The 13,153-nt window shown below is 50.3% G+C and overlaps 1 protein-coding gene across 1 annotated transcript in view; it reads left to right on the top strand.

The window, feature by feature from the left end:
- Window positions 1-257: 257 nt before the first annotated feature.
- SLX9 (SLX9 ribosome biogenesis factor) overlaps window positions 258-13,153 on the top strand; it is a 45,825-nt gene continuing 32,929 nt past the window's right edge. The window contains exons 1-2 of the mRNA XM_071562455.1: window positions 258-388; window positions 2,142-2,250. Coding sequence (XP_071418556.1) covers window positions 281-388; window positions 2,142-2,250 — 217 coding nt within the window. The 5' untranslated portion in view covers window positions 258-280. The remainder of the gene's footprint in view (window positions 389-2,141; window positions 2,251-13,153) is intronic.

Genomic DNA, 13,153 nt, shown 5'->3' with positions numbered 1-13,153 from the left:
GAGAATGGCGAGGGAATGGTGAGGGATGGGGAGGGAATGGGGTGAGGATGGGATGGGGAGGGACGGCGGGGGGAAGGTGAGGGATGAGGAGGGAATGGCGAGGGATGAGGAGGGGATGGCGTCGGATGGTTAAGGGATCGAGTGAAGAAGGAATGACGACGAAGTGCGAGGGACTCCGAGGTGTGGCGGGGCTCGGGGCGGAACCCCGGCAAGTCCCTCCCCGGCGGGGCGCGGCACAGGCCGGGCTGGGCCGCCCCCTTCCCTTCCTTTCGCGGCCGCCATGGTGGGGAAGGCCCCGCGCCCGCGGCTCCATCGCCGCGCCCCTCGCGCCGCGCCTGCCCCGGCCCCGGCCCCGGCCCCGCCGCCCCCCGAGCCCGGCCCCGGGAAGGTACCACGGGCGGGGACACGCGGGGCAGGGCGGGGCGGGGGACAGTGGTGGCCGCCCCGCAGTGACACCCGCCGCTACTCCCGCAGGAAGGGCCGGCCCCGCGCTCCGCTCGGCCCCGCGCTCCCGCCGTGCCCCGGAGGGCTGGCCCGGAGCGTTGGTCGGGGCTGCCAGGCCGGGGGTGCCCCGGCGGCCCGGCCTCAGTGGAGCAACGGTGTTGGGCGACAGGGCCCTGCAGGCCGGTCCGGGCAGGCCGGGTCACCGGGCAGGCCGGGTCACCCCCCAGGCCGATTTCCCCAAGGCCGGGTCACCCCCCAGGCAGGGTTATCCCCCAGGCCGGTCTATACAGGCCGGGTTATCCCCCAGGCCGGGTTATCCCCGCAGGCCGGTCCATGCAGGCCGGTTTATCCCGCAGGCCGGTCCTCCCTGCTCAGAAAAGCCGTGCCCACCTTCGGCACTGCTCCTGCAGGGAGGGCAGGAAGCCTGGCGAGCTCCCCCAGGGTGGGCATCGCCTCCCCAGAGCAGCAGCCGCCACCCCCAGGCCTGCAGGGCGGGGAGGCCGCGTGGGGTGGTGACACACACGGGGTGACACAGGAAGTGTCACACTTGGAGGGGTGACACAGGGGGTGACACACTCGGGGGGGTGACACACTCAGGGGGTGACACACGTGCCTGCGCTGCTCCTGCCACAGGGGACACACCAGGGGCAGCTCGGATGCAGCAGGGGGGATCTTGACCCTGAGTTTAGCTCAGTTGGTTAAAACTTGGTTTTAATAATACCATGGTCACGGGTTCAATCTCCTCTGTGGACCATTGACTTAAGAGTTGGACTCGATGATCCTTCCAACTCGGAATAGTCTGTGATTCTGTGTGATTCTGTGATTTTGCCAGCAAGTCTAGGGAGAGAAGTGGGGAGAGAAGAGGCTGCCTGGCTGCAGTGGTTCTCTGATTTTGGGTTAGGGCAGGTGCAGAGGAGCTGCCAGTTTGCACACATGATCATTTGGGAGATTCAGGCGATTCAGAGGTGTCTGGTTTCCCCAGCTGTGTTATGAGCACACCGTTCAGATTAAAGCTGGGGCCTTCCCCAGTCCCCTCGCAGCAAGAACAACAGCAGTAAAAGTTTTTGCATGCCTAAGCTTTCCTTTTGAGGGGGGAGGCATCACCTGCACCAAATACAGCCAGGTTTATTCCACTGTGAAGTTTTATGTCAGTGCTGGTAGATTCTGCTGGCTGAAGTAATCAATTCTTCTAATCCAACCAGAGTAGCTACTGCAGAGCTTAGGACTTACAGAGGCCTTGCATGCTTAAAGCATGATGCTGAAGATTTGGTGAGTTGCTAGTAGTCACTGAATCTGCTTAATGTCCATTGATTTAGGCTTTAATCCCCTAATCTGCTCATTTGTTGCTTGTCTGTATTGTTCTGTACCTGTACTAAATCTGTCTTTTCCTAAGGACGCTGTTCACAGCTCTCCTGGGAGTAAAACCTGAATGCACTTGAGTGAGGCAGGATTGGGTTGAGGCAGAAGTCTGTTAGGAACAGAACAGTCCCAAATGAGGCTTTGTGAACTTTATTTCTGTGTGGAAGAGCTGGGCAGGCAGAGCAATGGGGTGACTTACCTGCCCCTGCCTGCTTGAGAGAGGCACCTGCTCCCATCTGGATGGTCCTGGCTTTGATTTTTTGTTGTTTTTTTTTTTTAACTACATGTTGCCTCGTGGTGTTTGTACTGATTCCTGCTTAATGTTTCTTTTGGATAAGGACTGGGACTTCTCATCTTCTGGTGTCTTCTCTGGGCTGAAGATTGACCCTGATACCTTGGTAAAGAAGCTTGACTTGGACTCCCGAAGCATCATTTCCTCCAGAACAGGTATGTTGTACTTTGAATGGGTGCCACATAGAATGGATTGGGTTGGAAAAGACCTCCGAGATCAGCAAGTCCAACCCTTGGTCCAACTCCAGTCCCTTTACCAGATCATGGCACTCAGTGCCACGGCCAATCTCAGTTGAAAAACCTCCAGGCATGGGGAATCCACCCCCTCTCTGGGCAGCCCATTCCAATGCCTGAGCACTCTCTCTGCAAAGAAGTTTTTTTTATATCCATGTGAGCAAAGGCACTGGGAACTGCCTTTTCAGTGGCCATCTGCTCAGGGGAATATAAGCCAAACATCCCTTCCATGTTGCTGTGAGGACCTTTAAAAGAGCTTAGTTTTTGTTTGGAGTGGAAGCAGAGCAGTGTGGATGTGCTGAGTGATCCCTGGGTGGAGAAGCAGCTTTAGGCTGTCTGTGGGATGTCCTCATGCAGCCAGACTTCCAGGGGCTGAGAGGACAGCAGGGCCCAGGCTGTGACCTGGTCTCTGGGCTTCTTTTGTTGCTACTTTTGCCTCACCAACAGGTGCCATTCATAACCCAGTATTTTGTCAGCGAGTTGGTTGTTGTGTACCAGCAGAGCTTTACCCACAGCAGCCTGACTGCAGCAAGTCTTTTCACAGAGTCACAGACTATTCTGAGTTGGAAGCGACTCACAAGGATCATCGAGTCCAACTCTTAAGTCAGTGGCCCACACAGGGGATTGAACCCATGACCTACAACCAAGTTTTAACCAACTGACCTAATCTCAGGGTTTTCCTGCTGTCCTTTGCTGTTGAGGGGTCCCTGGCTCAAGGACTCATGATAGGAAGTGTGCGAAGTGAGAGTGGGAACAGGGAGGAGGTGATAGAGGCTTTTGGGTTCTAGTCCTACAACAAGGAAATGCTCCCTTTGACTGCTCTCTGGGAGAGAGAGCTTTGTATCTGAAAGCAGAATTCACCTCTAAATGGATCCTGATGGCACAGCAAGCTGTCCTGGTGCAGAAAGTGTGTGTGACTCCCACGTACCTTCTTTGCAGACTAAATTAATTTCTTCTCTTCGTGCATATAGATACTACAGTGACTTTTTTTTTCTGTCCAGGGCTGCAAACAAACCCAGTAACCACCTAAGAACTGGGGCTGAGAGAGCTGGGGGTGTTTAGCCTGGAGAAGAGGAGGCTCAGAGGTGACCTCAGCACTGTCTAGAACTGCCTGAAGGGAAGTTCTGGCCAGGTGGGGATTGGTCTCTTCTCGCAGGCACTCAGCAATAGGACAAGGGGGCACGATGGGCTCAAGCTCTGCCAGGGGAAATTGAAGTTGGAGATGAGAAAAAACTTGTTTGCAGAGAGAGTGCTCAGGCATTGGAATGGGCTGCCCAGAGAGGGGGTGGATTCCCCATTCCTGGAGGTTTTTCAGCTGAGCTTGGCCGTGGCACTGAGTGCCATGATCTGGTAAAGGGACTGGAGTTGGCCCAAGGGTTGGACTTGATGATCTTGGAAGTCTTTTCCAACCCAATCCATTCTATGACTAGAGGTTACCTGAGCAGTGGTGAGCTGCCTGGTCATGTGTGTTCACAGAGTGAGAAGGTGGAGAGGTTGTGTGAGGACACATTTGCTCCCTGCACAGTAACCTTGGTGAAATGTGTTGTTTTCAAAACAACAAGCTCATTGTTGGTAACTCTCCTGGGAAAAGGACACACATGCATCTGTGTGTGCATGTACAAATTGCCATCACTTTAATTAAATCAGACAGCATGTTGTTGAGGGCTGGCAGGCTGCAATCCCAGCCTTTCATTGCAGGCTCCAGCTGCACACGTCTGGGTTATAAATAGAGCAGGGCTGCTGGTCCCTGGACAGTGCTGATGATGCAGATGTGGTGCCTGACTGCCTCTCTCCAGGCTATGGGCTGGCTTCCTGCAGACAGGGATGCTGACCCTGATGCTTTGTGTTCCATCTCACTTTCCAGAGGATCAGCTAAAAATAACTGTTCATTTGGGGGCTCAAAACTGCAACTCAACAGGCAAAAGGTGATTTGATTATTTTTTTCCTTCCTCCCAAGCTGTTGTGCTCTTTCTTCTTGTCTCACTCTGGAGCAGTGTAGAGGCTTTTTCATTATGGAAATCAATTCATTTTTTTGTGTTAATTCAGTGAACTGTAGCAAGGCTGTGCATACAATAGCAGACAGCCTGGAGTTAGCAAAGAGATTCCAGGCAGATGTCCTTTGTCTCCTGGCATCTCTGGTCAGCTCAGACCCAGTTCAGCAGGAAATTCAACTTGACTGCAACCCTTTCTCCCCCCTATCCTTCCCTTCCCCCTCAGCTTAGTGCTCAGGGCAGGAGGGTAGGATTCTCCTACACATTGCTATTTTAAGATTTGATAGCAAGACAAAAGCGTGCTTCTCTCCCACTTGCTTTTCAAGCTCTGAGAAGGTCAAGTTGGCAGACTGTAGGTGGGCTCACTCTATCTTTGTGCTTTTCATAGCTAGAGAGTTTTTTTTTCTGCCAAGGATGCTGTGTGGCAGTTGAGAAAGCAGGTATGTGTGTTCTCCTCTGTCTGTGTCCCACACATTGTCCAAGATTTATTCCCATGATCCAAAATTTTTTCATACTGTCATGATTTATGCAAATTATCCAAAATTTTTTCATACTGTCAAGATTTATTTACATTATCCAAGACTGCTGGTACTTCTGTGTTTGGTGTTTCAATCTGGCCTTGTGCTGTGACTCTACCAAATGAAATCCAGTCTGAGGAAGAGCTTGGAATTGGATTAGATTTTAGAAGACATCAGCTTGGAGCTCAGTAGTGGCCAGCAAAGCAAATTGGGAGTAGTAGGAAAAGAGAGTGACGTGGAGAGCATTGTTGTGCTCTGTAAATAAATCCATGGGAGGTGCAGCTCTCCCGTGCTGTGTGTGGCATCACAGGGACTAAGTGAGCAGAGCATGGTGACTTCCATGAGATGAAAGGCTTCATCTGGGAGACCTGCTTTGATGTGCCAGAGCCAGAGGGATGCAGCCCTGTAGGAGACACTGTGGTGCTGGAGCTTGGGGCCTGTCACCTGTGGTTGCCTACAATCCAGGACACCTCTCTCTCTACATTAATTTCACCTTATTTTCCCTCAGTTTGTAAGTGAGCAGCTTTTGGCTGTGGTTATTCTGAGGGAACGGGGGATGTGTGAGTTGGAAAGTTCAGTCTCTAGCAGGGTTAGCATCTCACCTGACATGAGTGGTTGTGTGTGCTGGTGCTGAAAGGAGGTAGAAAGAGGCCCCTTGTTTTGGAGGATAAACTGGGGGTGTTGGTTCTTGTCAGCTAAAGGCCTTGTTTTCCTGAGGATTTCTGGGAATTGCTGGTGAGTCTGGTTGAGGCAGGGTACCCTGTGGGAGTGTCTGCTACTCATGGTAATGGTCTGTTGTTTCACTTAGACACAAGGCTGATTCAGGATGGTTATGATTAGTGTGAGGTACCAACTTAGGCTGTTCAGTATTCCTTGTGGCACGAGAAGGAGAGGGTGGAACTGTACTAAAAAATGTCACCAAAATGGAATTCGTTGTAGGTGAGTCTTGTGCAATATAAAAAGCCAGTGGTCTAAAATGGAAAGTATTTTAATGCAGGAGCTCTGAGCTGTGAAACAGACCTGCTGCAAAACTACTTGCTCCTGCTCTGCTTTCTGTCTCTCATCATTAGCTCCTTCTAATGCCAGATTGCAGATGATTTCCACTCACACACAGGTAACAAAAGCCAGTGCCATCCCTGGAGTTCAGTCTGTGACTGAGTTGCTCAATGATTGTTTCCTGTCAGTGTAGTTTACTTATCCACTGACGTAACATAAACCAAGGGCTTTGCCATAATGTAATCCATGCAGGGTCCCCTGGGACTCATGGGAGGGAATAAATCTCATCTGGGTGAGCCTCTGTAGCGTGGGAATTAAATGTTTCCTACCAAGTCAGAAATAATGGCCTGTCATAAGGGGGATTGCTGCTGGGTTTTTGTTTGTTTGTTTGTTTTCTTTAGCTTTCTTTCCTTAGTGTTTGCTCCTTGAAGCAAGAGCCTGTTCAAGTGTGGCTCTGGCAAACCAGCTGCCTGTGAAAGTCTCTTTTTTTGGAACAGATGATGAACCAGTTGTGGAATGATATGAAAAACTGGACTGCTGGCTTCCTGCTTTATTTTCAGCTGCTCCAGAAGGGAACTGTGACAAGCTGTGTTATTGAGAAAGCAGAATTGCAACAGCAGCAAGTTCATAATTGCAAAACCTTAGCTTTTAATCCTGATTTCTGAGTTTGTGGCCACAGTAGCATTTCCTGCAACTTCTCTAACTCCTCCTGTGCCAGAAAAATGTGAAACATGGGTTAAAACCGTTTGCTGCCTCTGGCCCTGAACCAGTTAAGGGTCCTTAAGGAGACCATAAGGTCTACCAGAGGGTAGGTTTGGATTGGAGTTTGGTTTGGTTGGTTTTTTTTTCACAGTGGGAGTGGTGAGTCCCTGGCACAGGTTGCCCAGAGAATCTGTGGCTGCCCCAGCCCTGGAAATGTTCATGGTTGGATGAGGATGGGACTTGGAGCAACATAGTCTAGGGACAGATGAAAGGCAGATTGGACTAGATGCTCTCTGAAGGTTTCTTCCAGCCCAGATCACTCTGTGACTCTGTGGTTCTATATCAGGGTGCGGGGCATGGAGTGATTAGGACATTAACCTGGACAGAGGTTGTGCTCTGAAGTCCAGGACTGTCTCTGTGGCACAGAGGGAAGCAGAGGAGTGAAATTACTGAGCATCTGACAAAGAAGGAATTCCCTTCTCCTCCTGAAGAAATGTAGAGACAGGAGACAGTAAAACCAGACCAGGCAGGAGCCTGACAGCAGTGGATTTCTAGAGTCTGCAGCCTGTGCATAGCCTTGCTTTTCCCTTTCTGAGGTTCTCTGGGAGTTCCTTTTGTTACCAAACCTCCCTCTTCAGCGTCACCGGTGTGCCCTTCCTGGTTTGCACCTCAGCTTCTGCTCTGGAGTTCTGTATTCACTGGGCTTGTCACATTAATCTGCTTCCTTCTGTGCTTGGCTCTGCACCCACTTGTCCAATTCCTTTCTCCTTTTGTCACCTCAAAGAGAAGCAGAAAAGGTGTGGTTGGTTGTTGTCATGGTCCTGCATTAACTTCATGCCATGTGATTTGCTGTCCACTTTTGTTTGGGGGTTGTTTTTGTGGGTGGTACACCAGGATCCCTGTCAGACCCCTCCTCCAACAGTATTACTGTTCCTGCAGTGTCTGGACTCGTGGTTTCCTCTGCAGTGGCTCCAGTCTGATGTTGCTGCAGAACTGCAGACGTGGTCAGGCTCCCTTTGCTCTTCAGTAGCTCTTGACACTGCAAATCTCTGTGTCTTGTGTTTTATTCCTGTCTGTTCATTGGATTTCTGCTTGTTTATTGCCTTAAATATTATGGTTCCTCCTCTTTAGTTCTCACCCCGATCACCTTCCTCTTTTTTTATTTTTTTGTGTTTTGGTTTTTGCACCCTGCTGGCAAAATGGGGGTATTTAACAACTGAGGGATTAAAAAAAAGTCATGTTTATTTTAATGAATTCACCCTTTCTGAATATCAGTTCTAAGCCTTTGCTGCTTTTTCTTAATGCATGTTTGGGGAATTTTTCAATCTGCTTGTGCTGGTCACTCCCCACATCCCTGGAAAGCTGCTGGATCCTCCCAGTTCTGCTGCTGTTGCTTTCCTGCAGCTTTCCCTTCCTTGCTGGCAGAGCTGTCAGGCCTGTCTGGTGTTTGTTTTGTGCAGAACTCCTTCCTCAAGCTGTTCCCCACCATAACACTGCTCAGATGGAGAGGGCTGTGAACAGGTTGCTCCACATGCTGAGGATGGAGCCTGTGAGGAGCTGCTGCAGTACCTCCAACGTGCAGTGCTAGCCCAGAATGACAAGATGTTCCTGTTCCCTCTGTCTCTGTTATCACCTGCTCGAGCTTTGGTAAGGGTGAGTTTTGGGAGTGGTAGAATGCTCTCCCTGAAGCTGCTGTCAGAAGTAGCCTGCTGGCAATGCTCTTGGTGTTGCACTGAAATAATTTTCCAGGACTTGGCACATGGATCCTGCCCTGGGAGGAGCAGCTTTGCATTTGAACTGGGAGTTCTTGCTTTAGCTCCCCCCCTTCCACCCTGTACCTTCTGGAAGGTGTCTGTCCTCCTTTGTGTCCCCTGCATGGGTCCAGGATGTGTCCCAGCACTGGATGTGCAGGTCTCAGCTCAAACAGCAACCTTCCCTTCGTAAGCTTTTGATACTGTGTGTGGAAGTGCCAGAAACTCCAAGAATAGAATTTGCAAGAAAGGAAAAATTCCCAGAGAAGGGAGAATGCTGGGCAGAGTTGCATAGATAGCTCAGTTGGTTAAAACTTGGTTGTAACAATGCCAAGGTTATGGGTTCAATCCCCTGTGTGGGCCATTGACTTAAGAGTTGGACTCGATGATCCTTGTGGGTCCCTTCCAACTCAGGATAGTCTGGGATTCTGTGGTTGAACAGGCAATGTGATGTTCTTTACCCTCTCCCCTGGGCACCCTGGTGGCTTGGTAAAGTGACAGATGGCAATTCATATCTGGGTAAATTTCCTTAGGTAACAGTTCACTGTACATTCCTCCTTTGCTTTTTGACTGAAATCTGTTTGTTTTTTTCACTGCATCATTGGGAGCTGCTCTAATCTTGACAATGCCAGATCACATTTTAAGAGCAGATTGGATGTCTGAGGGTTTTCTAACAGGCCACACCTCGAGTGTTGTGTTCAGTTCTGGGCCCCTCAGTTGAGGCAAGAGCTTGAGGGGCTGGAGCGGGGCCAGAGAAGAGCAACGAGGCTGGAGAAGGGACTGGAGCACAAGTGCTGTGGGGAGAGGCTGAGGGAGCTGGAGGTGTTTAGCCTGGAGAAGAGGAGGCTCAGAGGTGACCTCAGCACTGTCTGGAACTGCCTGAAGGGAAGTTCTGGCCAGGTGGGGATTGGTCTCTTCTCCCAGGCACTCAGCAATAGGACAAGGGGGCACGATGGGCTCAAGCTCTGCCAGGGGAAATTGAAGTTGGAGAGCAGAAAAAACTTGTTTGCAGAGAGAGTGCTCAGGCATTGGAATGGGCTGCCCAGAGAGGGGGTGGATTCCCCATGCCTGGATGTTTTTCAACTGAGCTTGGCCATGGCACTGAGTGCTATGATCTGGTAAAGGGACTGGAGTTGGCCCAAGGGTTGGACTTGATGATCTCGGAGGTCTTTTCCAACCCAATCCATTCTATGATTCTATGATGGAACTGCAGTGTGTTTGAAAGGAGCTGTGACAGCAGTTTATGGTCTCTCCAGTGAGGTCAGAGGGCCTCAGTCTGCAGGACATCTCAAACAGATTCTGTAGTTTCCAACAACTTGCCTTGAAGCCTGAGGGTTTTTCTGTTCCTTTGGTCCAGAGAATTAAACTCAGTGGGATCTTGCTTCAGGAATCAGACTGACCAAGTTGTGCAGCAGTGGTGAACAGCTGTGGGGACTGCTTGAAACAGAGAACAGTGACCTGCTGTGTGTAGCTCCTGGGAGGATTAGGAGTGGGACTCCTCCTGAAAGCTAAAGACATTGCTGCCTTAAATAATAACTTGAAAAAAAGTAAAAAAGGGCAAAAATCCCCACTGCTTAAAGTTGCTTTAACAATTTGTCTGTGCAGTGTGGTGCCAGCTGTGAGAATTGCTGTAAGAGGCTTCACTTTAATTAAAGTCATTGCAATTAATTGAAAAGCAGTAAATGAGTGTCTGAAACTTGCAGTGTTTCCAGTGCTTTGGCTTCCCCTTTGGAGACAGACCATTTCCATGTTGTGAGTGCCTTCTGCAAGATCATGAGACTCAGTTGTGTTAATATTTATGGAACTAATTAACTTTTCTATTTTCTTCCCTTCCCTCTAGCTGTGGCCAAGAATTAACATTAAAAACCCCAAAAGCTCCAGTTAGCTGGTGGTCATGGATACTGAGCACTACACAAACACAGGAGGGTTTTCCAGGCTCCCAAAATGTTTGCAGTCTGCTCCAGGGGAGGAGGATGTCGGTGGTGGGAAGAGCCTGAATGAGTCTTAGCAGTTTGAAGGATGTGTCAGATCCCTGTTTGTTTTTATGGATGGTTCATTGGCAGTGCCTGTGCCTGCCCTGGGGCAGCATTTTGTGCTGCTGGGAGGCTGGAGTGGAGGTGCTGCTCTGTTAGGGACTGGGGGCTGCTTTAGGGAGGCTCCTGAGGGTCTGCTCTGTGGTTTTGCAGAGCCTTCTTCCTGCCTTCATAAAAGCTGAGTGCTCAACCATGTGCTCAACCTGCTGGGTCAGGAGCTGGCTGGAGGGCCCAGAGGGTGCTGGTGACTGGGGCTGTGTCCAGCTGGTCACCAGTGATGTCCCCAGGGGTCTGTGCTGGGTCCAGTCCTGTTTAACGTCTTTATTGATGATTTAGATGAGGGGATTGAGTCCATCATCAGCAAATTTGCTGATGACACCAAGTTGGGAGGGAGTGTCGAGCTGCTGGAAGGCAGGAGGGCTCTGCAGAGGGATCTGGAGAGACTGGAGAGATGGGCTGATTGCAATGGGATGGAGTTCAGGTCCTGCCCTTTGGCCACCCCAACCCCCTGCAGCGCTCCAGGCTGGGCACAGAGTGGCTGGAGAGCAGCCAGGCAGAAAGGGACCTGGGGGTACTGAGGGACAGGAAGCTCAACAGGAGCCACCAGTGTGCCCAGGTGGCCAAGAAGGCCAAGGGGATCCTGGCCTGGATCCAAACTAGCATGGCCAGCAGGCCCAGGGCAGTGACCCTTCCCCTGGACTCTGCCTTGGGGAGGCCACACCTTGAGTGTTGTGTTCAGTTCTGGGCCCCTCAGTTCAGGATGGACATTGAGGGGCTGGAGCGGGGCCAGAGAAGAGCAACGAGGCTGGAGAAGGGACTGGAGCACAAGTGCAGTGGGGAGAGGCTGAGGGAGCTGGGGGTGTTTAGCCTGGATAAGAGGAGGCTCAGAGGTGACCTCAGCACTGTCTGGAACTGCCTGAAGGGAAGTTCTGGCCAGGTGGGGGTTGGTCTCTTCTCCCAGGCACTCAGCAATAGGACAAGGGGGCACGATGGGCTCAAGCTCTGCCAGGGGAAATTGAAGTTGGAGAGCAGAAAAACTTGTTTGCAGAGAGAGTGCTCAGGCATTGGAATGGGCTGCCCAGAGAGGGGGTGGATTCCCCATGCCTGGAGGTTTTTCAACTGAGCTTGGCCGTGGCACTGAGTGCCATGATCTGGTAAAGGGACTGGAGTTGGCCCAAGGGTTGGACTTGATGATCTCAGAGGTCTTTTCCAACCCAATCCATTCTATGATTCAATGATTCAAACGTGTCAGTAAGTGTGCCACTGAAGGGCTTGCTGAATTTGGGGCCAGTGATCCTCCTTGCCTTCCTGGCCAGGTGGGATGGGGCATGGCATGCCATGTTTTGCTCTGTGTGGTCATGATTCCTGGTACTAATCTAGCCTGGTGTTCTCCTGCTGAATAAATGAGTTTAAAATGGTCAGACATCCTTCCTTACACAAAAATAAATCAGCCCTGCTTAGGAGAGAGCTGGAGCTGCAGCACTGCAAAAGAGGTTTATATGAAAACTGAAATCCTGATGTTAAAGCTTTGGCATAACTGAGTTACAAAATTATAAGTACCACAAAGAGAGAGGTGGAATGGCTCTGCACAGGCACAGGGACCTCCCAGCACAAGTCCCAGTAGTGCAAACCTCTCGTGGGGCATGAGAGGGGCAGTTTCACACTGTCTGAGCTGAGAAACCACATCCCAAGGGGGTGAAGAAGCACTTGTGGAGAGGGCAGATGGATTGTTCTGCAAGTCAGAGCCCTTTTCTTCTCACCAGCAGGGGTGCAGGGGGGTGTCAAGCTTCAAACTTCTCTGAAATACACATCCTGGGAGTTTAATAGATGCTGTTTTTAGAAAATTGGTAGAGGCTGATAAAGGGTGGATGGGATAAGAGTTTTCTCTGTTCTGTGTTGCCCCTTCTGACTTGCCTTGACGTGCTTTTGGGCTGCAGCAATAAAATCAACCTCCTTTTCCTTCTGCTGACACCCCTAGGAAATGCCTGTGCAAGGAAGGTTATTTTGCTTGGGTGTTTTTAGCACGGCCTTCCATTCTACATAAGTCAGATTTCTGATTTACCAAGAGATTAATCTCTGCCCTGCTACTGTGGGTCTTACTGAGGCTGTGTATTTAAGGGAAGGTCTGCAGTGTTCATGTCTATCATTCAGACTAAGTGGGATCTACAGTATTACTCTATTCTGTGCAAGTTTTCCTTCATTCCAGTCTTTGTGAGCTATTTATGAACCAAAGTTTCCTTTACACTTGTGTGAAAATACACGTGTTGGCTGAAGATCTGATTACCCCCTTTAGCATTTCAAAGGGGCGCTATTGATGCTCCTCTGTGGCATAACTGGTAACAACACCTAATTTGGGTTAAACTTTTTAGTCAAGTGGCTTATAGAAAGGAAATACTGTTGGGGTTTTTTTAACTGAAGTTTTTAGCACTGTGAATCTGAATGTACATTGTCTGAGCTAAATGTAGGAAACACAACTATGCAAGGATGAAATGCAGTGGGTGCTGAAATATTCTGGTTTGTTTGAAGTGGTAATTTGGACAGGTTTAGATTGAACTAGCACTGTGGCAGAAAGTCCTGGAGAAAATCCTGCTGGACATGGATAGGCTGTCCCAAAAGGTGTTCAGGGACTGTGAGCTGGAAGGGACTCTTGAAAACAGTGCATTTAATGATATTGATGGTCAGCTCCAATGAAACATGGTGTTTTGGAGAGTCCTTGGCAGGAAATCTGAGGGGAAATGGGGCACACAGACTTGTTTCCTGACCCCCTTGTGCTGTGTGTGGAGAACACACAGCAAATCAATAGATGGAGTTGAAGAATTTTGGTTCCTGTGGGT

This window comes from Pithys albifrons, chromosome 8 (assembly GCF_047495875.1).
Source record: "Pithys albifrons albifrons isolate INPA30051 chromosome 8, PitAlb_v1, whole genome shotgun sequence".
Taxonomy (NCBI): domain Eukaryota; kingdom Metazoa; phylum Chordata; class Aves; order Passeriformes; family Thamnophilidae; genus Pithys; species Pithys albifrons.
This window is presented reverse-complemented; position numbering and strand designations above follow the sequence as displayed.